The sequence below is a fragment of the Dipteris shenzhenensis genome, chromosome 23 (assembly GCF_047967505.1).
Source record: "Dipteris shenzhenensis isolate YYH24624 ecotype China chromosome 23, Dip_SZ_1.0, whole genome shotgun sequence".
NCBI lineage: Eukaryota > Viridiplantae > Streptophyta > Polypodiopsida > Gleicheniales > Dipteridaceae > Dipteris > Dipteris shenzhenensis.
This window is the reverse complement of record NC_141618.1, coordinates 8,552,570-8,579,541: the sequence shown is the minus strand read 5'-3', so window position 1 is coordinate 8,579,541 and position 26,972 is coordinate 8,552,570. Positions and strand designations below refer to the sequence as shown.

Sequence of the window (26,972 nt, the reverse complement as noted above, 5' to 3'; positions counted from 1 at the left end):
CTGATTCAATGTATGCATGGCACTGGCAATTCCCCTCTAATCTTCAATCAGTGGGTTTGGGCTACGAGGAGCTAAGACAATTCTAAGGTAGTGGCTATGGCTTCTTTAAAATCACTGATTAGCACATAGCAGCGTCTTTTTGGTCCAATCTCTTTGATGAGAGTCATCTCACTTTGTGGGGAGGTTCTATAACTTCTTTAAGGAGACTAATCCCATACTTGCTGACATGGCAGGTATGCGGAGGTTCGAGGGGATCGCAGGAGGTTCCGGGGAGCTCGCGTGAGGTCGGTGTCGAAAGGGGCAAGTAAGCCACGTGGCAAGGCGGGCCAAACGAACAGCCACTCCCATTGCCACAGCATGGAGGAGTTGCGATCGTGCCACGTGGCGGATTGCCCGCGATAGGGTAGTCTCCAGGGCAGACTGTTCGGGCTCAGGTGTGTCTGACACATTACTAACGTAGGTTGAGGCACTCTGAACACTCATGGGCTCCACTGCGCAATTGAGCAGACTATGACGACACGAATCCAAAGGAGGACACACGCACCTTCAATACTCCAAGTGGCAACGCGACAATAGTAAATGCTCTAGCTAGCCCACCACATGGTACAATGCCATTCGGTGCGACAAAAAGACACGCGACTCGCGCCTCGCCCTCGAGAAGACACGCGCGAAGAGGAGAGAGAGAGAGAGAGAGAGAGAGAGAGAGAGAGAGGGAGAGAGAGAGAGAGAGAGAGATCGCTCGGTGTCCACTGGCTGCTACAACCCCGTCTAAGGCCTCCTTTACCTTTCTCGGGTCCGCCGTCTGTAGCCCTGGTTTCCCTCGCAGTTTTCGTACAGCTTGTAGCCTTTCCGTACGACCTGTACAGCCATCCGCACAAGCTATACGACACTTCCGTACAAGCTTTTAGGCCTTCTGCGTTCTCCGTACAGGTTCCACCCATTTCCATACTTGTACGGTCTGGCTTCCTGCTCGTGATTTTTGCTTTTGGTCGCCACGTTTGCTGCTCCTCTCGCCTTTTTCTCAAGTGCCTCTGTCTTTTGCTCACCCCTTTTTTTGTCCTCTCCTTTCCCTTTCTTGTGCAAAAGCTTTCGCTGTCCTTTTCTGTTCTCCTGAGCCTTTTCTCCTGTCATCTTTCTCTACTTTCTCCCGTTTGCTGTTTTTTGCCTTCAATTTTTCTGTGATACATGGCTTCAATGAAGAAGCTTTATTCGCACAAGAAACAGAAGCAGGACTCAGGTCAGGATGACCTTGTGCATGCCTCTCCTGAGGTCCAATTGGTTTTTGAAGTGATGCATGAGGGATTTGAAGATACTCGCAAGGAATGGAAAGATTATGTTCCCACTGTTGGGATAATGGTGGAGGTTGATGATATTGTGGATCCAATGCGTGAATATGCCAAGCACATAGTGATTATTTTTTTCCCTAGACGTATGCCAGTTGCAGCTGATGTGGGTAATTGGTTGACACGCAGCTTGGGTGGTTGCTACCAAAGTTTTCTTTGAAATTATTATGGTGGATGAACAGCATAAGCAGATGCTTTTGAAACACTCTCCTCTTTTTTATGAACAGCAAATGGTTCATGTTCTACCATGGTCGCCTACCAGGGATTATCAAGCTTTGATAAGACATCGCTATCCGATGTGGGTGGACGTAGTGGACTTCCCTCAATGCCTTGCTTCTTTGTTGCCAAAGATTGCAGCTTCTTTGGGTAAGGTGGTATGTCCACCAAGACCAAATGGCAACTCTAATAGATTTGTTTTTCGTGGGATACAAATAATCCCAATGCAAAATCTTATGATGTTACTATTAACAATGTTGCTATGGGAAGTGCTTTCTACAAACTCAAATGGGTATTATTTTCAGGGGGCCGGCGGATCCTGAGATTGAAATGCAGACTTGATACTCTTGGCTGTACATACTCTGTAAATATGTTGTCACATATTAAATGTTAGACTCTCAGGGGTTATGTGATCCCAGGAAATGGAAACTTGTTTGGGGCTACCTCAATCAATTACAGCTTGATATAGTGGCATTGCAAGAGCATAATCAACATATGTATGCTGGTCATTATGGGCATTTTGCTGGGTATGACATATTTTATGCAGGTGAGCATTCTTTTTCGGTTGTAGTTTTTTTTGTGAAACGTGAATTTCAGCCAATTGTTACACTCAATGGTAGTCAAGGCATCTGGTTGATCATACAGTGCCTCATTCAGGATGAAATCTTTGAATTTGCTTTGGTTTATGCACCTCAATCTTCTCACAGTAGAGGTTTAATTTGGGCTGAAATGCAAGGCTATCCCTGGAGACAACATGCCTTTATTTGTGGGGATTTTAACAATGCCCCTCAGCAGGGTGATAACACGTTTGGCCATACTCATATGTTGGCTTCTAAGCATCATCATTCGTCCAATATTTTACTTCGGATTAGTCTTGTTGACCTTTGGAAAGAATCATAGCCAATGATGCCAGGCTATACTTTTCAACATAATGCTCAGTCTTCTTATCGGGCTCGTCTAGATCATTGGTACAGGGTTGATCCTCAGCATTATGATTCTCTCATTGCTAAATTATGGGTGGATTATGCTTTTGTTCATTCAGGTCATGCCCCTTTGTGGTTGAGGATCTCTCTTCATAACATGCCTGATGATCGGCTTACATAAAGAAGACTACTCATTGTCAATAATAGTTATTTGGAGCATGATGCATACAAGGCCATGGTGTATGATGCTATCCACCCTTTGTCACAACAGTCTCACCTTGGCATTGATTATGTTTGGGAAGCTTTCATTGCTAGAATGCAAGCAATTATTCGCAATTATGGCAAAACTTACATGAAGACTTTGAGAGAAAATGTTGCTCATGCTAAACACACTTGTCAATCCTTGACTGAGATGAGTCATACTAGTAATCTTTCTATGGAAGAAAATCAGATTTTATGCCAGGCTAAACATGTTTTGCAATGCAATGACAATAGAAAAATCTCTAAATGGGTGACAAGGACACGACAAAGGGCTTTTATGGATAAAGTATGTTCGTCCAAAGCCATTTTTAAAGGCTTGCATTATAAAAGGCATTTTCAAAGTATTTGCAGGGTTCTTCTCTTTGATGGTGTTTGGACTTCTTCTCGAGCACAACTTGCCATATCTTGTGTTCAACATCTTTGCAATCGGAGAACATCCACTAGTCCTGGGTTTTTTTTCAACCATTGGCTTTACCGGAGCCCAAACTCGTACTTTCTTGACTCAAAATGAATTTCTTTTGTGGCAGATATTATCATGATGATGGCACTCTTTTATCTTTCCCTTTGAATGTTGTAAAATATGGTTTGGAAATGCATTATCCTCCTGTATGGCAGATCATTACTTGGATGCTTCAGCCATTTCAGCTAGTATCTCCTTTGGAACTTCAAGATGCCTTCAGGATTGGACTCTTGTTCTTGTACACTCGTCCATTTATCCTTTAAAGCTGTCTCATATAATAGTCTCATCTTTATATAAGTTTTGTTGTCTCCACCATGGGCTTCAAACATGGCTAATCAAATTTGGTGTTTGCATCATCCGATCAAATGGTGGAGAAAAAGATTGAAATAGATTTGGCACTCCAAGGTCCCTCTATGACAACATGTCTTTCTATGGCATGTTTTTGTTGGGGGTTGTATCATCTGGATAGCTTTTATCACGTAGACATATTGCTCCGGCTATTTGTTGTAGATGCTTGGCTCTAAGAGAGAGAGAGCAAGAAGTAAGGAGGGAAAGAGAGAGAGAGAAAGAGAGAGAGAGAGAGAGAGAGAGAGAGAGAGAGAGGTAAGGCAAGAGATGTGTGTGTGTGCGTGTGTAGAGCGAGAGAGAGAGAGAGAGAGAGAGAGAGAGAGGCAACAATGCAAGGGAGGTTTTGATATATATATTTGTTTATATAATTTGAATAAACCATTACAATGTATGCATAAAAATATACAATTTTGAAAAAATAAAAGCCCTTTGAAAATTTGTATCAATAAATTAATGTAACAAACTTTTTCTACAAACAATATCATAATTTACTCTAAAGACCCTACACCAATCCTAACTGAAATTGAATGTCTTAGAACTAGGACTGATAGTAATGAGCTGTAGTTAAATCAATGGTTATAAGTTAACTAGTAAAAGGACCCCATAGTAGAGTCTGCAAAGACAAATGCAATATGTTACCCTCAATAAACTTGAAATGTAGACTACAAGGCACAAAAAGCGTACTTGTAAATTTTTTTTTTTTCTTCAAAAATTAGAGCATTGTTCTTTTGCCGTTTCATCAATGCATGGGCACTGTTGTTCTTTTCTTCCATCACATTAGGTGACAGGTGGCTTCACATTTGAATGTTGACCTATACTAACTATAATTGTATGCAAGCTATTTGGACTACCTTAGTCTATGATCTACTAATGATCTAAATTGGCCAATACATTCCATCTCACATTGTAGCTTTATATGTAGGTATATGCACATGCACGTGTGGACACACACACACACACACATCCCCTTGGGGATCCTTGTGTTTTTTTTATTTGTCTACACTTTGATGGCCCTTGAAAATTTGGTAATGGATTGACATGTTGTGCAACCTTACTACTCTACAAACTCTATGAGTAGGCCTACTATGGATTAGTATGTTACTACTAGGGACCAAAAGGAGATAGAATGGTAATCACCCTCTCCAACTATGGTAGGGACTGAAGGGCCCGTATGTATGATCTAAGTGGTAATGGATTGACATGGCATCGCCAGTGCGAGTTTTTTCACTTAAGAAGTATGCAGATAGGTTAGCCTCTTGTGTATGAGTATTATATAAAGAGACAATGCACTTTTTGGATCATGCCATTTGTCATTTCGTCAAGCAGCTTCCTAGATGGAAGGTAGAGCTTAGACAATGCTTGAGTCTCACTTGTTAGCTTCATCTATTTCTCGACTGCGCTGACCTTTTCTCTGGTCGCTAAGCCCTGACCTCAACTACTATTGCATGAAGTTGGACTGGCATTTCCTTGTATAGCCAAAATCATATACTTCAATTATGCTAGTAACCATCTACTATTCCACGATTCATTGTTATTATGTATATATTTCCATGCTTTGTTGTCTACTTATGTTTCGATGGTTCAAAGTGATAGCATACTTTTTGGTTGAATGGAGCTAGCTCTTTATCGCACATCCAAACAAGAAGCAAAGTTGGAATATTTTGCACTTCTTTGGGATCTAGAATGGGTTGCCCGGTACTACTAGTCAGCACTTCTTTGGGATCTAGAATGGGTTGCCTGGTACTACTAGTCAGACTATGCTGACCTTTTCTTGCCTTGACTGGTCGCTAAGCCCTGACCTCAACTACTACTGCACGAAGTTGGACTGGCATTTCCTTGTATAGCCAAAATCATATACTTCAATTATGCTAGTAACCATCTACTATTCCACGATTCACTATTATTATGTGTATATTTCCATGCTTTATTGTCTACTTATGTTTTGATGGTTCAGAGTGATAGCATACTTTTTGGTTGAATGGAGCCAGCTCTTTATCATACAGCCAAACAAGAAGCAAAGTTGGAATATTTTGCACTTCTTTGGGATATAGAATGGGTTGCCCGGTACTACTAGTCAGAAGGGTAGTAGAAAAGCCATATGTGTACTCTTTGTGCAATCTTGAACACCTTGACACTCCTTGAACCAGTGTCCCTCTACCTCTACAATGAGTTAGAGGGTTTAGGGTTTAGGGTTGCATGGAATCATCATGGGATTACTCTTGTAATGGCTTGCCTCCTATTTATTTGCTTTCTTACTTTTCTCTAGAATCTTGAAAGTATACACTCTGATACTAGAGCCAAAGAAGATTCTTTGGTTACCCGAGCTTAGTAGGCAAGGTGGTTGTACATTTGATTGTAGTTTATTATAATACCGAGTCACGGGACATGTCCTCTTTTCATCTGGATGTGTGACTTTTACTTTGCCAATGAATCATTGCATGAGAGGTTTATAATCTTCTTATATATTGACATTTCTTCTTATAGCCATTTTCTCTATGACTCACATGCCTCTTAGGTGAGTGACAATTTGTTTTCTTGGCTTGATAACTACCTCATCATCAAGAACCTATGACTGTTATCAGAAAGGAGGTAATATGGGGAGTTAAGACCAGCTACATTCATTCATAGAGATGACTCTATCACTCTATAGTCACTCTCTTGACTTCTACAATTCATAACTACTCGTCTATTTTTTATCTTCAACCTCAGTTATTTGCAATCGCCTCTTAATTTTCTGTACAAAATTCCTAACACTAAACCTCTACCCCCCTCTTGCACTTCATCTCTCTGATTTAATTAATTAGGCATGTTCTCATGCTGATTAAGCTAAGCTAAAGTTCTCAATTAATTGGCTAAGATGGCCATAGCTGAGCTCATGAAGACACTGTGGAGGTGCAGCTCGCCATTGCAGAGCTATGTCCATGAAAGGAGACGACAGATGAGGCAGCTGAGGTAAGATGGTAGCCTTCATTGTGGGCACCTAGAGGGATGAACAGAGAGAGAGCAAGGAAAAGGATATATACAGAAGCAAGATTAATTGCACCATGCACCCTTTACTTAGATTAATCAAAAGTAATCCCCCTCATCTAATACTAATACTCGATTAAAATTCATCGTGGGGACCTATTAACGTTATGACACTGAAACTTTGAAGTTTGGGGTCTTGCAACATTGAATTTGTTATGCTGGTATGTGCATTGTGTACTAGGCATAGCATTGGAGATATAATATTTTAGCGCAAAGTCTTAACTTTCCCTTTAAGTTTAGATGCCATATAAGGACTCCTTTTATAGGCATAGTCTTGGTCATGTTTTATGGAACGCTTGTATACTGAGAAAAAATATTTTATCCCTTAAGGACTTTATGCTATTTGGGTAATGTCATGAGCCTTAGCTCATTTATTGATAATGAGAATGCCAACTTTTGATTACTAAGAAAAGGATTAATGGAGTTCCCTTAGGAAAATTTTAAGATTCCTCTACACTTGGGAGGATTGACATGGATTAAGGGAGTCTTCTTTTGGAAATTATATCTTATGGGGGTCTCCTATTTGGCTTTTTCTTGGAAAAATTTCCAAATTTTGCTGTGTAAGAATGCCTAGATTTGATTCATTTATTAATCCCTTAGGCATATGTGTATGTCTAGTATTCCACCCATGCTTATAGTATACTTAGAGGTTGGAAATTGGTAACACAACCGATGGCATTATGGTGGGATTGATTAGTAGGAAGATATCTCATTCCATTGCTTTATTTTTAGGAGGAAATCGTATTATTATGGGAGTCTCCTTTTGCTTACTGAAGTGTACTAAACTATTTGGCTTTTTTCTAGAAAAAATTCCAACCTTTGCTTTGTAAGAATGCCTAGATTTGATTCATTTATAAATCCCTTAGGCATATGGGAAGCACTTTGACCCTTATACGTATGTCTAGTATTCCACCCATGCTTACTACTTAGACATTGGAAATTGGTAACAAACCTGATGGCATTATGGTGGGATTGATTAGTAGTAATCTCATTCTATTGCTTTATGGTAGTTCTTGCCATCTGAACTTCTTGATTTTGAGCTTGCCTTCTTTCATCATTTATGCCACTCGAACCAAGGAAGATGCAAATTGAGGATTATCTAAACTTAAAGGACTTTTTATTGTCATTAGGTGGGATCGCAAAGAAGCCTATGAGTATGTTAGCAAGAGACTTGGAGGTTCTTGAAAGAAAGGCACTAAGAACAATACGAATTTGTTTGGTAGTGTCAGTGGCTTTAAACATTCTTGAACAGATGACAATAATTGACTTGATGAGCATGATGATCATAGTTGCAACATCATGATCTAGAGAGAGAAATACTAAAGTAGAGAGAGAAATAGTAAAAGCCTACACTTTTTGAGGTCCCCTACAAAAAGTGTAGAGACCCCAAGAGATCTCGTATAGAAGATGTGTGGGGGTTAAAGGTCACTGTGCCTTAACCCCGGTTATGTACAATATTCAAACACATATATAAATGAATGAAAAAGAAGATTAGGGTGGTTCTGCACCCACCAAACTTATGTGGCTCTCTGTCTCTCTCTCTCTCCTTCCATTCTTGCTTCCGTTGAGAGCACTCTCAACTGGTATCAGAGCCCGCGTGATCTAGCTGAGAGTGCGTGAATGCTTAGAAGCTCAACAGCTCTATGGGAGGAAGGAGAAGCTCTGTGGGAAGCTTTGTGGGCGACTTTACTTGCATCCGAGTGTGCAGAGACTTGGAGGAACCTTTGGAAAAGTCACTTTGGCTTTACGAAGTGGTTTTGAGAGCCTGTTAAGAGCTTTCAAAGAAAAAGTCGTTTTTTTGAGCTTTTCCCTGTTCCGTTCAATGACAGAGACTCCATATTGACTTGTAGAGGCAACTATTGCTTGCTTTTGGTGTCCACATTACTTCAGGAGCCTGGAAACACCTTTATTCTTGAATCCAGGATCATTTCATTGGATTTTTGACTCACTGTGTCAGTTCTTGCGTTTTTTGCCCGGGTGTTGAAACTCAAGTTTGGAGCAACCATTTGCAGATCTATCAGTTCCGGTGGACTCAGGAGGTCCTAAAACTTCTATGTTACTCATCATTTGCACTCCGGTGGAGTTTACAGATAGCTCTGTTTCCAAAAACGTTTCTCAGTCCGTGTGTTGGACCCAGTGATTGAGACCACGGTTTCCAAAACCGTCTGTCCCATTGCGTTCCAGACGCCCAAAAACCCCTACCTATCAGTTCTTGCGTGATTCGGTGGAGGATTTTCAGAGTTATAAATCTCTGTGTATTCGATTTCGTCTCTCTGTTATGCATTTTTCATTCTAAGGTTTTGAAACCTTAGATTTATGCCACATGGCAGTGGATAAGTGTTGACTCCCATTTCTCACTCATCAGTTGGGATGTTGGAGTTCTGGCAGAAGAGAGATATTTGCAGATTTTCTTGTGAGTCCGATTATGCAATGGCGCCCATGTTTTGAAGCATCTCAGGTTCTATTTTCAATAGCGCTCATTACCGTGGGACTATGATTTCTTGATCATACCTTATGCAGATCACTTTGGTTGCAGTTTGAGCAGTGTGCGCTCATTCGTGGTATGCATTGGGTTGCAATGGATGATTTATACCTCATTTGGATGCATTGCGGTCCTTGTTGGATGCGCTGATAAGCCCAAATTGCCTTGTGGGATGCTATTTTTATGGACGCTTTGCACATGGATGCTATTTTATGCTGAGGGACAGCTTTGACACATTGTTGGTGATGCACTGATAGTGCTATGCTCTCTTGGATGAGACATTATTGATGCATATGCCAGTGGACAGTGTTTATGCTTGAGTCATTTGGCACTTATTGGCATTTTCTTTTGGGCCAGATTTGCTCATATGGATGCATAGTATATGCACATGAGTCAGATGCATCTTTTGATGCTTTGAGCTTTGAATTTTGGTGATATTTCACTCTATTGTGGCATACACATTTGGGTGCACCTAGTATTTGGTGTGATTCTCTCTTGTAGGCACTAGCATTTGGGATTTTGCTTTATTTGCATCATGGCATCCTCTTCCATGCCTGAAAAGGAGTTTTTCAGCATTAAAAAGTTTGATGGGACAAACTTTTCTTTGTGGAAAGAACAAATAAGGGATGTGCTTATTCAAAAGAAGCAGATTAAACCCTTGGCAGGGATTGAAGCTAAGCCTGCGGATATGTCTGAGAATGATTGGAATGAGTTGGATGCATTAGCAAAGTCTACTATTAGACTTCATCTTGCAGAGTCAGTTTATTTCACAGTAGTAAATGAGCAGACTTAAATGAGCAGACTACGGAAGATTTGTGGAAGAAACTGTGTGCCACTTATGAGAAGGAAACTGCCTCTAATAAAGTTTACCTCATGAAGAGGTTGTTTGAGCTACAGATGAAGGAAGGGGTCTCCATTGCTTCTTATTTGAATGAATTCAATATTATTTTCAGCCAACTTCAGGCTCAAAAAATGAATTTTGATGCGAATACTAAGGCAATATTTCTCTTATGTTCATTGCCATCCTCATGGGATACTTTCCGTACAGCTGTCAATAACTCTGCACCTGGTGGAGTACTGAAATTTGATGATGTTGTGGGTAGCTTGTTGGCCGAGGAGATTAGACAAAAGTCTATGGATGGCAACAAGCAGGATGCAGCCTTAAATGTGCAAAGGGGCAGATCACAGTTCAGGGGGAAGTCCCAAGAAAGAGGGAAGTCACATAGCAAATCCAGGGCACGGAACATTGAGTGTTACCATTGTGGCAAGAAGGGCCATATGAAAAAGGATTGCTACAAGCTGAAAAGAGAGCAAAAGGATAAGAAAAAGAATGCAAATTGGGGTGCAAATCAAAAGCAAGAGAGTCCAAGGGAGGACAAAGGAAAAGTGAAGATCGAGGAGATCAATGCAGTCACACATGATAGTGACAATGATGTTCTCTTCATGTCTACTTTATCTGCAGAGTTGCTTACCACTTCAGATGATGCATATTCCTAGGATTGGATTTTGGATTCTGGTGCTTCATTCCATGTTACTCCCCATAGGGAATGGTTCTCCACTTATGATAGTGGAAAGACAGGTTGTGTGCATCTTGGAAATGACTATGCATGTGACATAGTGGGAGCAGGTGACATAAAGTTTTCTTTCGCAAATGGGTCTGCATTTGTTTTGAAACATGTGAGACATGTGCCTAAGCTAACCAAGAGTCTTATTTCAGTGGGTCAGCTAGATGATGCTGGTTTTCACACCACTTTTGGCTTTCAAAGTTGGAAAATTCAAAAGGGCTCTATGCTTTTGGCCAGGGGTGCCAAGTGTGGGACTTTGTATCCCTTACATGTATCAAGGGTATTTGATCATGTTGTTGCAATAATTGAGCAGCCAAGCACTTCTTTGTGGCATTGCAGGTTGGGCCACATGAGCCAGAATGGAATGAAACTCTTATGCCGTTTGGTTTATGTACCGCATTTGAGTTTCTTTGATTTTGAATTTTGTGAGCATTGTCTCTATGGGAAGCAGACTAAATCAGCCCATAAAAGAAGGGGAAAGAAAGAGTTTGAATTGCTTGATTTGGTGCATTCAGACGTATGTGGTCCCATGCCTACACGGTCATTAGGCAGGGCTGAATACTATGTGACATTCATTGATGATGCAACTAGGAAAGTGTGGGCTTATGCTATAGCTCGGAAGAGTGATGTGTTCCAGGTATTTCAAAAATGGCTGGCCTTGGTTGAGAATCAGTCAGGTAGAACGCTTAAATGCCTACGGACTGACAATGGTGGAGAGTATCTCTCTCATGACTTTCAGCATTTCTGTGATACTCGTGGGATTAAGAGGGAGCTTACATCCCCTCATACTCCAGAGCAAAATCCAGTTGCAGAAAAGATGAACCGTACCATTCAAGAAAGGTTGCAATGCATGCTTTCCAATGCAAGTCTTTCTGGTGGTTTTTGGGCTGAGGCAATGAAGACTGCAGTGCATGTGATCAATAGATCACCTAGTAAGAGTTTGGATGGTGGTATTCCTAAAGAGGCATGGAGTGGCAAGAAGCCCTCTTACTCTCATTTGCGTATATTTGGGTGTGAGGCATATGCACATGTGCCAAAAGAGCTTCGAAAGAAGCTAGATCCTAAGTCTAGGAAATGCATCTTTCTGGGTTATGGTGAAAGTGGAGAGATGGGCTATCGTCTCTGGGATCCAGAAGCAAAGAAGATCATACGCAGCCATGATGTGGTCTTCAATGAGAAGAAGATGCATAAGGCACCCATGAGGGATGTGGAAATGAGGAGAATCACTTTCCAGGATATGAATCCACCTGCATATGTTGATAGGCAGCAAGCTGTCCATGCACCAAATGTGCAAGAAATGGTACCACCAAGTACTCCCACAGGTATACAATCAAGGGTAGATGATGGATCATCTATTGGTGGAAATGATGAGCCAAATGTGGCTGAATGCAAGTGGGACAGCAAGCTGAAATGCCCTTGAGAAGATCATCTAGAGTGTCTAGACCGCCTGATAGGTTTGTTCCAGGGGTAGACTATGTGATGCTTACTGATTGCGGGGAGCCTTCTTGCTACAGAGAGGCTATGATGCGTGAGGATCAACGCAAGTGGGAGTATGCTATGCAATCAGAGATGAGTTCACTTATGAAGAATAAGACTTGGGACTTGGTTTCTTTGCCACATGGAAAGAAAGCATTGCCATGTAAATGGGTCTACAAAATGAAGGTCACAGGTGATGATGTGCCTAGGTACAAGGCCCGTTTGATTGCTAAAGGGTTCAAGCAAGAGAAGAGTGTGGACTTTGATGAGATATTCTCTCCGGTTGTGAAGATGACCACACTTAGATGCATGCTTGGACTAGTGGCAGTAGAGGATATGGAGCTTATGCAAATGGATGTCAAGACAGCTTTCTTGCATGGGGATTTGCATGAGGAAATTTACATGGTGCAGCCGGAAGGCTTTGAAGAAAAGGGCAAAGAGCATTTAGTTTGCAAGCTAAAGAAGAGTCTCTATGGTCTTAAGCAAGCACCTAGAGAATGGTATCAGAAGTTTGATGCTTTCATTCGGTCCCAGGGTTTTAGAAGGAGTGAAATTGATCACTGCCTCTACACTAAAAGGGCTAAGGATAATAGCCTAATAATCCTGATACTATATGTGGATGATATGCTATTGGCTAGCAAGAATACTTATGAGCTAGATGCATTAAAGGCCAAGTTGCATGAGGCCTTTGATATGAAGGATTTGGGACTTGCAGGTCATATTCTTGGTATGCGCATCACGCGTGATCGGAGTAGGAAACTCCTTTGGCTTTCACAAAAAGAGTATGTTACAAAAGTATTGCAGCGTTTCAATATGGAGGGGGGGAAGGCAGTGAGTACTCCATTGCCTCCATATATGAAACTGAGTCATACAGATAGTCCCAAATCAGATGAGGAAAGGGCCATGATGGCCAAGGTTCCTTATGCATCAGCAGTTGGGAGTCTTATGTATGCTATGATAGCTACTAGACCAGACATTGCATTTGCAGCGGGAGTTGTTAGCTGATATATGGCTAATCCAGGAAAGAGGCATTGGGAGGCAGTTAAGTGCATCATGAGGTACATGAAGGGTACCAAGGAGATGTGCATTTGCTTTGGTAAAGGAGACATGCGTGTACTTCGGTACACAGATTCAGACTATGCAGGGCATGTGGATAGTAGATCCACTTCTGGTTATGTGTTCACCTTTGCAGGTGGTGCAGTGTCGTGGATGTCTCGCGCACAGAAGTGCGTTGCTTTGTCTACCACAGAGGCTGAGTATGTTGCAGCCATAGAGGGTTGCAAGGAGTCTATATGGCTTGATCGGCTAGTGGGAGATTTGGGGATTCATACAGGTGTACCGACATTGCATAGTGATTCCATGAGTGCTATTCAGCTAGCACGAAATCCGGTCTTTCATGCAAAGACCAAACACATTGAGGTTAGGTACCATTTCATTAGGGAGGTACTTGAGGACAAGTGCATAGAGCTTGTCAAGGTTCATACAGATGATAACCCTGCAGATATGCTGACGAAGAGTCTACCTAGTCAGCGGTTTGAGTATTGTCGTGTATTGATGGGCATTGGATAGTATGCTCACTAGTTATTCTCCCTTAAAGGCACATTGTCCTTTAAGTGGGAGGTTGTGGGGGTTAAAGGTCACTGTGCCTTAACCCCGGTTATGTACAATATTCAAACACATATATAAATGAATGAAAAAGAAGATTAGGGTGGTTCTGCACCCACCAAACTTATGTGGCTCTCTGTCTCTCTCTCTCCTTCTTCCGTTCTTGCTTCCGTTGAGAGCACTCTCAAGATGTCCCACCAAGAAGTTTCTTAACAAAAGTGTAGAGACCCTAAGAGGTCCCCTACAAAAAAGGTCCCATCCCTAAGTTTCCTACAAAAAATGTAGAGACTCCTACCCTTGAGGTCTCCTACAAAAGATTTCCCACCAAGAAGTCTTTAATGTGATGAGCATGATGGATACATTGAATGCAAAACCATCAACTTCTAACAAGGTATTTCTTATGAAACGTCTATTCAATCTGAAGATGTCAAAAGGTGGGTCTATAGCTAATCATTTGAATCAATTCAATGTGAATACAAGTGAACTAAGGTTTGTAGGAGTAGACTTTGATGAGCTCTGCTGATTTTGTGCTCATTGCCAAAAGTTGGGATTGCATGGTTATGGCTATGAGTAACTCTATTTCTAGGTCAAACACTTCTCCTTAGCAAGGAAATGCGATGGAAAAGCACAAGTGAAACATCAGGAAATCCTTTGATCTCTTGAGAACAAGGGAAAACAAAGGGAGAGATGAAAGAGCCCAAGACATTGCCACAAGTTAAGAAGAAGGTAAATCCAAATCCAAAGAACTTGGAGTGTTGGCATTGCAGGAAGAAAGGAGACTTGAAGAAAGGTTGTTGGTTGCAAAAGAAAAAGGAAGAAGATGGACAAAAAGAGAATACATAGGAAGCAAATGCAGGAGGTACCATGTTGCAAGATGCCTTGATTCTTTCATTGGACACTATCGATAACTAATGCATGGGTGGTGGACTCAGGGGCTTCTTTTCATGCTACACCTCATAAGAAATACTTTCAAGACTATGTTTAATGTGATTTTAGAGAAGCTCATTTAGGTGGTCGCACATGTGCGTGCACACACGTGTAATCTAGTGTGGTGATGATAACCATGGTACATGCACAATGACTTGTGTTACAAATGTTCCAGTGTCCCAATAATTTCAAGTAAAGGTCACGCATGATGAAGATAGGTTCTTTAGTAGTGATTGGGCTATGTTACAATGATCCTAATTTTACTTGTTTCAAATATGCACAATGACTTCTTATTGTGACATACTTATGGGAAGCATGTCACTTCAGTCTCATTGATACATAAGACACATACTTGTCTTGTTACACGTGCACTAAGGCACATACTTCCCTTATCACATATAATCATTTAGAGAATACATGCCTTCATACAAAGGAGGAATTACCTTGATAGTCTTAGTTGTTAAACTAAATAATCATGCTCATGGGAAGATTATAAATAGAGAGCAATTAGTACATTGGTCCTTGCACCTACTAACATGACTACCCTTAAACATTGGAAAGGCCATTGAATGCATAATGGAAACCAATGGTTGTTGAAGGAGGTAAGGCATGATCTTGATTTAAGAAGAAACTTAACTTCAGTAGGACGATTAGATGATGAAGGCTGCATAACCACATTTGTAAGAAATTTATGGAAGGTCACTAAAGGGTTAATGGTAATAGCAAAAGGACCCAAGCTAGGTGCATTGTAGTCATATACCGATAATTCTTATTGCTCCATTGCTTTAGCTTCTACAGGAGTAGATACAACATTGTGGCATCATAGGCTTGGGCACATGAGTGAGAAGGGGATGCAAATTCTTCACTCAAGAAAGGTTGATTTGGAGTTTTGTGAGAACTATGTTTATGGAAAACAAAAGAGAGTTAGATTTCTCAAAGTTGAAAAACAAAAGGAGAGAGAAAAGTTAGAGCTTGTGCATACAAATGTATGGGTCGTGTTGATGCATCATCTCTTGGTGGTTCACACTATTATGTTACTTTTATTGATGATGAAACTAGAAAAACTTGGGTTTATTGCAATCATAGAAAAGCTCATATGTTTGAAACTTTTAAGAAATTGAAAGCTTTGGCTGAGAATGAGGCATGAAAGAAGTTGAAGGCTCTCATATCTGATAATGGAGGCAAATACTACAACAAAGAGTTTGATAGTTATTGCTGATACAATGGAATTGTGGAGAGAAGACAACTCCAAGAATGCCACAAGAAAATCTTGTGTCAGGAGGATGAATAGACTAATCATGGAGCGTGCAAGATGCATGAGACTACACACAGGGTTATTGGTATAGCTTTGGGTTAAAGTAGTGAGTACAATTGTTTACTTGATAAACAGATCACCTTGAAGTTCCTTAGATGGTGCCATTCTAGAAGAGGCATGGATGGGTAAAAAGTTTAACTATTCTTTTCTAAAGGTTTTTGGTTGTGAAACATTTGTCCATCTTGATAAGGAATTGAGAACAAGGCTTGAGGAAAAATCCAAGAAGTGCATCTTGAGGTAGTGAATTTTGTTATCATCTGTGGGATTATGAAAGTAAGAAAATTATTAGAAGCAAAGGTTTTGTATTCAATGATAATGTTATGTATAAAGATCACTTGTAGAAAGGGAAGAAAGAAAATGCAAAGACATAATACATAGCTCCTAATGAAATCACAAGAGATGAAATTCCAAAGGTTGCAAAAAAATGAGTAGCAGTAGTAGCAACAACAAGAATCCCAAATTCCGTGAGGTGCACTGAGAAGGTCTACAGAGGTAAATAGACCACCTGAGTGGTTTTTCCTTTCATTTATGTTCAGTTGATTGATTCTAGTGGACCAAAAACGTATGAAGAAGCAATGCAGGTAGAATCCAAAAAGGAGTGGGAGCAAGGCATGAAAGAGGATGGGCTCTTTGCTACAACATGAAAATTGGGGTTTGGTTTGTTTGCCTATGGGAAAACAACATTGCAGAATAAATGGGTTTACAGGTGAAGGAAGAAGATGGAGGAAAAAGGAGGTACAAGGCAAGGCTTGTTATAAAGGGTTTTGCACATAAGAAAGGCATAGACTTTGGTGAAATATTCTCTCAAATTATTAAAATGACTTCAATTAGAACTATTTTGAGTCTTGTGGCTGTAGAGGACTTGCATATTAAACATTTCGATGTGAAGACAACTTTTCTTCAAGGAGATTTGGATGAAGGGATTTATATACAACAGCCCACAAGGATACAAAGTCAAATGCAGGTTGAAGAAAAGTCTACACAGTTTAAAGCAAGCTCCAAGATAGTGGTATTTGAAGTTTGATGGGTTTATTTAGGGTTTTACTAGATGTCATTTAGACCACTGTGTTTATTCTCAGAAACTAGACAATGGCAGATACATGATCTTGTTATTGTATGTTGATGACATGCTTATTGCATGCTCTAACATGTAGGATATAAATGTGCTCAAGAGGAACCTGGCAAATACATTTGCAATGAAGGATTTAGGGTGCTGCAAAGCAAATCCTTGGCATGAGAATAACAAGAGACATGGAAAACTGCAAATTGACATTATCTCAAAGTGAGTACATTGAAAATGTATTGGAAAGGTTTGAAATGTAGAATTCAAAACTTGTTTCTACATCTATGGCTAATCATTTCAAATTATGCAAGGATACGTGTCCCAAGTCATAGGAGGAGATTGACTATACGTAAAGGGTTCCATATGCATCAGCAAATTAGTTGCTTGATGTATGCAATGGTATGCACAAGTCTAGATATTGCACATGATGTAGTGGGAGTGTGTAGAAGATTTATGAGCAATCCAAGTAAAGGACATTGGATGGTTGTAAAGTGGATTCTCAGATATTTGAAAGGTACAACTACTCATGCATTATGTTTTAAAATTTTTGAATTTTCAATATTTCCCTTGAGTGTAGTGTATACGATTGAATTTTGAATTTGTTCAAATACAAGTAGCATGAATTTTGAATTTGTTCAAATCATGAGTCTCCAACTCTTCCAACCAAGGATTAAGAACGAAGCTCAAAATATCGACTTATATCTAGCCTTCTGCATATTATTAAATGTTAAAACGAACACCTTTATTCATTCTAGAAACCTCCGCAGCCTCAAAATCATCTAAATGGGTTCAGTTTTGTCAGCGACCGGGCTGGTCGTTTGGCCACCGTGAATTTGACATACACGAAGTATTCATAATCAAAACTTGGAATATCTCCATGTCAATGAAAAAGGAGAAATACTTCTGAAATTCCAACTTCTGTAGGCTGTCCCGATAGTAGGCTGTGATCATCAGTGACCTCACACTTTGTCATTTTGTCAGACAAGTTAGAACTCCACACTACCGTCTGTATCATCGATTGAGTCACTCCTTCATCCAAACTCCTACTCGGTAACTATAGAGCTCGGGCACAACTAGAAGAATAACTACTACTATTTTAAATAGTCCCTTATGTATATTTATTTCTGTAAATTTTAGAAATAAAAAATATCCTTCTGTTGAACTCACGTGATAGGGTTACATATGATGAGTGACCCCCCCGAGCCCCCACCTCCCCCATTCCCACTCCCACGCCCATCCTCCCACCCCACCCCTCCCACTCTCTCTCCCACTCCCACTCCCATCCTCCCACCCCCACCCCACCCCCACCTCCCCCATTCCCACTCCCTCTCCCACTCCCACTCCCATTCTCCCACTCCCACCATCAACTCGCCCATTCCCACTCCCGCTCCCACCCCAGCCCCACCTCCCCCAATCCCACTCCCTCCAACTCTCACGCCCACCTCCCCTCTCCTACTCCCACTCCCACTTCCACATTCCTAGTCTCCCTTTCTCCCACTCCCACCCTCCTACCTCCCACTCCCATTTTCACATTCCTACTATCAATTCCACTCCTACTTATGAATCCTAATTAAAACTATTACTTAAATAAATGATATTACTGAAAACACTCATAGAATTTAAGGTTAAGGGTTTGGTGGTTTGGGTTTAGGGTTTGGGGGTTAGGCTTTAGGGTTTAGGGTTTGTGAGTTAGGGTTTAGGGTTTGGAAGCTATTCTTCGTCTGCATTTGTTCCTAACTTAGGCAAGGAAGTGATATTCTTTGGCCTACGATATGCTATTGCTTATTACCTATCTTTATCCAGATATCCTATCCCATCTATTTTTTAACACAATAAACGACGCCGAGTCAAGTCTTAGGTCAAATATAGTTCAATAGATGAGAATGCTCAAAACTAGAGTTTAGAATACAAAAATGACAACTACTAAACATTAAGTGCTTCATATTTAAAATTTTATACATATATTCTTTGCAACAAGTATATATAATGTGCATATATTATATGAACATCATCCGTCCTAAACATATCCCAAGAACCCAATATTTATAATTGTCGAACAAAGCAAAATGTATAATTATTTCAATAGTAGAGTATAATACAAGTTCACAAGGCGTTAGTGTAAAATCCAACAACTCTTAAATGGCCAACTTGAGCCATCTTTATTTTTGGCTTGTCCCTGGGTTAGGCCTTAGCGATGGGGATTTTTGTAAGAAGCTAAAACCGATCATAGTAATTTAGAAAATTTGGCCATGATTTTCCCCCCCTTTCTCTCTCTCTCTTCTTCTTCTTTCTTCTTTTTCTTCTCATTCTCTAAGCTGCTTCTTCTTCTCTCTCTCTCTCAGCTTTCAGTTTGCCAGGCAGGCCTCTTGAATGTATTCACTTGTTTCTTTTGGTTGGAAAAACAGTTTATATTGATGTTGTGCACTGTGATCAAAACAGGAACTGAAGCTGCTGTTTCCAGCTCAGCATCTCAACTCCATTTAGTGTAGAATCGGACAAACTCTTAAGGCGGCCGACTTGAGCCATCTTTAATTTTTCTTTTGGTTGGAAAAACAGTTTTTCTTTATATTGATGGTGTGCCCTGTGATCTAAACAGGAACGGAAGCTGCTGTTTCCTGCTCAGCATCTCGACTCCATTTAAAGCGCAAGAAGATGTAGCTGCAGATGACGAAGATCCAGTACAAGATGTAAGAGGAGAGCGTGCCTTTCGTAGCCTCGTTGCGCCAGCCAACCACAGCGTTCAACAACTTCCAGATCCCATTGCCGTCTTGATTGCAGCACTTCAATTGCCATAAAAAGCTCTCATTGTGTGTATATTCCTCAAATTCGTGCACACAGCCCGTGAACAGACCAGCAGCTATCACCAGCAACAGAAGCGTAGCAGCTCCCAAGAAATACTTGAAGGCAACATTGCTTCCCCCTTTGTATAAAAGATAACCCACCAAAATACCGCATAAAGCTCCAGTTACTGCAGGGATCGGGTATGCATAGCCAGACCCTTCCAACCCTATACCTCCCAGAAAGATCACTGCCTCTACTCCCTCTCTAATGACCACGGTAAAGGGAATCAGAAAGAGAGCGTACTTGCTCTTGTTTGTTTGCAGCTCCTCTTCCTTGTTGAGCGCCTCCACAGTAACCTTTGTGAGCTTCTTCTCCCACTTGCTTCTCCAGGTATCCACCCTGATCATGGAAAACGCCATGAGAGTAATGAGCACAACGGCAATGAGGCCCAGGATTCCTTCCCAGAGAGGCTCCGAATGCTCCCAGGCATCTTTGGCCACGGTGTAGTAGAGGGAGAGGAAGATGACGGCGGCGGCCATGGAGAGGCCGACGCCGACGCCGACGCCAAGCCAGACCTGGCGGGTCATCCGCTTACGGGAGGAAGGATCTTCGACAATATTGTTGATGAGGGTGAGCATAACGGAGAGGATGATGGAGGCTTCGAGGGTTTCACGGAAGAGGATGAAGAAAGCGGGGACGCTGAAGAGCTGAACCATGGCGGGAGGCGAGAGGAAGGTAGAGGGCACCGAGCAAGAAGAAGAAGAGGAAAGGAAGAGGATGGTGGGATGGAGATTCAGCTGATGTATAAAAAAGGATGGGTGGATGGGGACTGTAGCTGTGTCGAGTGTGGCGGGTGCATGGAACTAATGTACGTGCGCGTGGATTGCTTGGGCCTTTCTTGGTAGTCTCTTCACACAGAACGTGGTACGGCCCAGTGAGAGTGTGTCGTAGAGCCTGTCGCGTGTGGCTTGCGGCTGACCACCACGTCTAGGTGCCAAGTCATTTTTCTACTACTAATTCTCGCGTTGTTGTCGTACGTGCGAATGCTCTTCCCAGAGAATGGCAGGAGGTCGAGATCTTTTCATTTTGTGACGTCCAGTCATTTTGTGACGTCCAGTTACCATTAGCTGCCACAAGGCTTGTAAAGGAAAAATAATAAAATGTTAGCCCTCTATATAAGAAAAGTATAAAAAAGACAATGAATCCCAATTTCTTCAAGTACTATTTTGATGTCTATTGGATAAATTTCCCTCCAAGCTAAACGAGCTTGCTAATGCTAGCTTCAAATTGGCATTGTCAAGAGGACGACTAAATGAGGGCTTCATGCAACCATGCTTTAAGGTTGCATGTCAATTTGGCAATTGCACTCCAATTGCATATCAAAAGAAGAGTCAAAGGTTGAATGCCCTCGACTCAATTACCAAATGATTACCAAATGCTATTCTGATTGTAAATCTGCACATGCCATTAGGGATCCTATTTTTAAATCTTAAGAGTCTGTGCACACAAAGCCACTAGTGCGAGGTTGGTGCGGCATTTTAAAGGCTTGCACATATTTCAAGGTAAAAATGAAGCACGATTGGTGTGAAGATTGGCACCTCCATTTTGGAGGATGCCATTCCTAGCACCAGAGCGCCATTTTTTTTCCATCCAATGGAAAGTTGGCATGTGACACTATTGCTGGATTGAACTGGCTTCAATGTTCTTCAGCTGGTACACATTTTGATGGACAAGCCAATCAAAGATGCCCAGCTCCCTACAAGCAACCAAAGATGTCCTACACTCCTGTAGTAAAAGCTTCATGCTCTCTCAATACTTTGGCGTGTGAACAAAATGGCGCCCTAAAACAAATGGTGCATTTCTAGTGCGTGTGCACTAAGCCTTATCAAAATGAAGACCCCTTCTTTGTGGGTGGGGAGAAAAATGATCAACCCCTACCTCCCTCATTTACCTAATCACCCCATAGTGGAAGGAGATCTATGCTCATTGATTGCTCCCAAGCCCCCCCTCACACATGCTCACTCTAAGAGAAGTAAGAGACTAACAGAGGGGCTTGGTACATGGGCCAAAAGATATAGCACCAAACTAATGTGAAGAAGCACCAACAAGACATCTTCTGGCTAACTGACTAGCACAAAAATACAATGGCCAATTGTGATTTTTCATGCGCCATATCCTTCATGATTGGTGGGGGGGGGGGACCTAGCTCACAGCCTCTAGGAAAAGTTATTTATTTTTACTTTTTTAAAGGTGGCACCTCTAGCATGACATGCTACATCGATGTAGCTAATACTAATCAAGGGCAAGTAGGGAGACCCTCATGTGCCTACGGGGTGGACCTAAAACCATGTACAGGGCTTTTCAATCCAAAAAAATTTTAATTCACAAAATCATAAATTTTGTCAAAAAATTTTAAGGGGAGAGGAATGTACAAGCATTTTTGAATGGCTTTTGTATGCATTGAACATGGTTTTTAGTAGTAAAGCCCCTTGGTGCACATTCGATGCATCATATACATGGCATTGCCTCAAACTTCCATCACCTAAGGAGCCATAGGCAAACTAAAAAGACAATCCCTCATGTAGCTAATGAGAGAGAGAGAGAGAGAGAGAGAGAGAGAGAGAACACTTTTAATGTCAATAAAGGACCTCAAGTGTCATGGCCATCACCAAAGTAAGACCACTATATTTTTCCATCCTTTATGTACCTATAAAGGTCCCTTGCAATCGATTTGCAAATCTACATCAAGAATCTCTATGATTTCAAAATCTTCCAAAAAGTAAGAATTTGCAAACTTTCTAGATTTATAACAAAGAAATAATAAGAAACACATCCCAAACAGTTCATAAATATTGTAAATGGCCTTCGTATGCAAATGTCTCAGTACATTTTTTTGCATAGTTGCTCAAATTTTAATCACGAGTATTCTCCCACCACAGGCCCTATTATTATATGATTTAGTATATGAAAAGAATGGGAGATAAGCTACATGATCTCTCATTTGTCAATAGGTGTTTAAGTTTTAATTAATTTATTTATTTTGCATGAGAGTGGAAATTTGACTTCCCCAAGTTTAAGTAGTTCTTGAAATTGCTCACATTACAAAAATTTTGGACTCAAAAAGGAGCCCTTTGGAGAATTACTAAAATATTAGAGGCTTGGATAAGGGAATATGGTATCCATGAAGGAGATTATGTCATGTGGACTTCTTTGTAATAGAGGTTCCCCAAATCTAGGGAAATTTTCAAAATTTTTTTAATACCCCAAAAAACGTCATTGGTGCTTCACAATAAAAAATTATCTTTGGTAGGCTTGCCCTGACCATGTCAAGCCTCCTTGTTTTCCTCCCATGGCAAACTATCCCCTAGCTAAATCTATGCTCACGTTTTTCATTTGGTTCAACCATTTGGCCCAAACTTTGACTTCCTAACCAGCTCTCTCCTTATTTTCTCTCTTCCAAAACGTTTTAAATATTCATTCCCGCCACTTTCTAGTAGCTTGTTTTAAAATATCTTCATTCCACTCTTGATTAGTCATTCTCTCTTCTCTTTGCTCACATTCTTCTTCTACATTTAAAAATCTCTTAGGAATGGATTCCTCAGCTCTACAGGAAATATTCTTGGATCACAATGCAACCCACTAATCGTGGGTGGTACAAAGTGGGTCAGAAGGATGCAATGGACATCTCCAAACATTGGAAGGGAAGGATCTTAGATTTTGAAATTTCTCCTGGCAATAACATAATGACACAAGTATTTATTCAGCATGTCTTTACCTATGCAAACATATACGTGCATCTGAATGCAAGACTTCCATATCGTAGGCCCATTTGTTAGTTTTTCAAAGTGTACTAGTACTTCATTTGCATTTATTTGGGGACTTTGACACAACTGTCTTATGCCTTGTATTTGGTTTACAGATTTATATCCATCTACTTACAAAGAGTGGGAGCCTGCAGCATGCGTAAGTGGGTGTTGCATGTCCTCCATGTTGAGATCGGGAGTCTTCAGTATGAAGGTCGCACACCATCAGAATTAAAAAAGGACGAGATCTTCTTCTATGACTCAATGTTCATTGTGCAAGATGAAGAAGGATAGTATGGTAGATTAGAATCTCTTCCCTTGCCTTCTTTTGATAGTCCAGAGTGGCCGCTTCCAAGCATGGAGATAAGTGAATCATATAAAAATAGAATGTTTAATGATATGAGAAATGCTATGAAGCCAACTACTGGTGGAAGAAATGCTAGGTTAAGCTGGTTTCTTCCATTTTCATGCTTTGTTGATTTCTTTGCAAGTTGTAGGCAATTAAGGAAAACAAAGATTACTTACACTTGTAAGAGCTTAGAATTGGACTAACTGTCTGAGCTATTTCACAATAGATGGACAACAAGAACATGTCATGCTAAAGATTTAGTACAATGTTGATTGAACACTTCAGATGTGACATTTTGTTGAGCACATCTTACAATTCTTGTTTGTATAAGAAAATTGAACATCACAAGTACAAAAATAAAATCAACACATGGCAGACTCTGCCTCAATATTTTGTACAAGTACCTGTGTAACCGATAATGCATAAACAACAAATACATAACATGATCTGAAAAGAACAACAGATGTTCGAAATAAACATCAAATATCTCTAGATCCAAAAGAGAGATGTGTCCGAACATAAATGACAAATACAGATACATATGATATGGTAGAGGTGCACATAACCAACCATACATAAACAATCATGCCAAAAACTTGAAGGCATATCTAATAGTGACTAGTACACCAATCATAGGCCCCGTAGCAAAAATACTGTCAGCAAGCAGTACCTCAGGTGAGACATTAAAGTGTCACCAAACAACCTCATGACATCAGATGAGCTATCTAAACTAAGAAAGGGGAAGCACTACCTCCCTCCTAAGCATCAGGCAATGCTCTAGACTTGTGCTCTGTTGAGCTTAAGGGAGCCCAAACGAGAGTCGGCTCCAACTAGAAAGCATCTAGGTAGAGCTGCAAAACTGTAGGGTATTCTGCCTTATGGATGCTTTGTGGTCAAGAATATTTTGGTTGCAAAGATTCTATGGAACCTGTAACAAGTGAAAATGCCCATCCAGGAGATGCAATCATTGCTCCTAGTGCATCTTATCAATGAGATAAACCTCATGGATAATTGGCTTAGGTGGGGCCAATTGCACCTACATGGGATCAGAGGATGCCAGAGATGCCTAGGCTTTGTCACTTATTGCTTTATCTATCAAGAGGCTCCTCATACCGCATATCCGCTCCTTTAGGACTTCCAAGCAAGCTTGGGATACCTTGGAGAATATGTATCATGCAAGGAATGAGGCCAAGGTCTCTTTCTTGAAAATAGAAATTGATAATTTCAAGATGCTGAAGGGTGAATAAATGCCATATCATTCCCTCTCTAAGGTGTATCAATTCTTAGATACAACAAAAGATGCAAAAAAGCAACAATCCTCATTTTTTGTTCATCCCAACAAAACTCTTCCCAACCTAATGTGTGATTGGCAAAGCTACTCTAGATAATCTTGGTTATGTGATGTTGTTATATGTTTCTTGTTCTAGCCTCCACCAGCTGATAGATTGACACTCAATAGTGACTTACAAAATTTTCTCTATAATAGTATATCATGTAGTGACTGCTATAGTAGTGGATTATGTCATGAGCTACAAATTACTTGACGTAATATACCATTACCTTGGAAAGCAAAATGTATTTAGTAGTTTATTATTCTAAGGATCAGAAGTTATGTGAAAGTTATTTATAACTTTAATGATGTTGCATGTTGCATGTTGCATGTTGCTTGTGAGTGGTTTTATTTACACTAACATTGCAAATTTGCATGTGTATTTCGGGTGTTCTTATTTTAAAGAAGTTTGAGCGCATACAAAACAATTGTTGCATGCACTAGATCACTACACACCCATCCTTGATAGCAACACAAGAGTAGTTGAAGATTGAGGTTCTGATGCTTGTCGGTCGGACAACGATCGAACACTTGACAAGATTGAGTGATGAAGAAATCCATGCCCATGCAAGCTCAAAATTTTTACACGATCAAATGCTATCCCAAATATTTGACCATAAGTTATGTACATGAGTTGGCCCAGTCGTGGTCAAATGGCACAGTCGAAGTTAAAGTGATAGTTGATCAATTTGTCCTTCGAGTGTTGGGAGATCCTATAGGACAATGGGAATTATATGCAAAGGTGAGCAATGCAGCCTTGCCTGTTAATGGAGAGGAGAAGCTTGCACTCTGAATGTCTAAATGGAAGGTGCCGCAAATTTCTAATCGTAGAAACAATGCGAAGGAGAAAGGGTCTATTGGAATCCAAGGCTCTCTCAGCCCACAGGTTAGCAATGCCTCCACCATCCAAGAGTTACCAAAGCGACCCCCGATCAAGAAGCTCATAGTATAGAGCCATGGCCAAAACTCATGACTACCTTCTACATGCTCGCACGCCTCCTTGACTCAGGATCTCTCATCCCATACATTAGTACAAATCTTGAAGCTCCCACTTTCTCTCATCCCTGGTCACAGTGCCTCTCCTCTTCACACATGACGACCCCTGCACCAGTAGCTCCGAGTTCTCCTCTCAGGTCCTCCTTCTGATCTGTGATGCCCTTCCTCTCCTCGTAACTAGAATTCCGCAGTAGCCACCATGTTCACGTGTCTTTGCCACCTACATGCTCCAAAAGATCCACCCCGCTATCACATAGCCCAGCCTTGCATGCATGGATTACCTTACTTCAAAAAAAAGCCACGTTATCCCATGCTTTTTACTCCTCTCAAAGGTTTTCTTAAACCTTAGGTCCATTAATCCCCAACATTATTGCATGCATGGATTACCTTACTTCAAAAAAAAGCCACTTCATCCCATGCTTTTTACTCCTCTCAAAGGTTTTCTTAAACCTTAGGTCCATTAATCCCCAACCTTAGGCTTTCAACACACCGTTATACACAACCTTCAAGCAAAGCCTTTAGTACTTCATTGCCACATATGACCGCACATTCATGAAGCCCACAACCTATGATATGAATGTTCACATGACTTACAAATCGAAAACCACTCTTGGCAAGATAAACATAACACAAGACAACAATGAAAGACATGTCATCCCACACCAAATGCTCTAGAGTGCATGATGCACCCACACTACTCTT

General features: G+C 40.8%; 1 protein-coding gene across 1 annotated transcript; it reads right to left on the bottom strand.

Annotated features, from left to right (window-relative positions):
- Window positions 1–19,217: 19,217 nt before the first annotated feature.
- LOC147886950 (high affinity iron permease 1-like) lies at window positions 19,218–20,570 on the bottom strand. The gene has a single exon (XM_087394778.1). It carries the CDS (start codon window positions 20,506–20,508, stop codon window positions 19,600–19,602), a length of 909 nt encoding a protein of 302 aa, XP_087250904.1. The 5' UTR covers window positions 20,509–20,570; the 3' UTR covers window positions 19,218–19,599.
- Between the last annotated feature and the right edge of the window lie 6,402 nt (window positions 20,571–26,972).

Coding starts and splice junctions, on each gene's coding strand:
- LOC147886950 (XM_087394778.1), bottom strand. CDS start 20,508: ATGGTTCAGCTCTTCAGCGTCCCCGCTTTCTTCATCCTCTTCCGTGAA.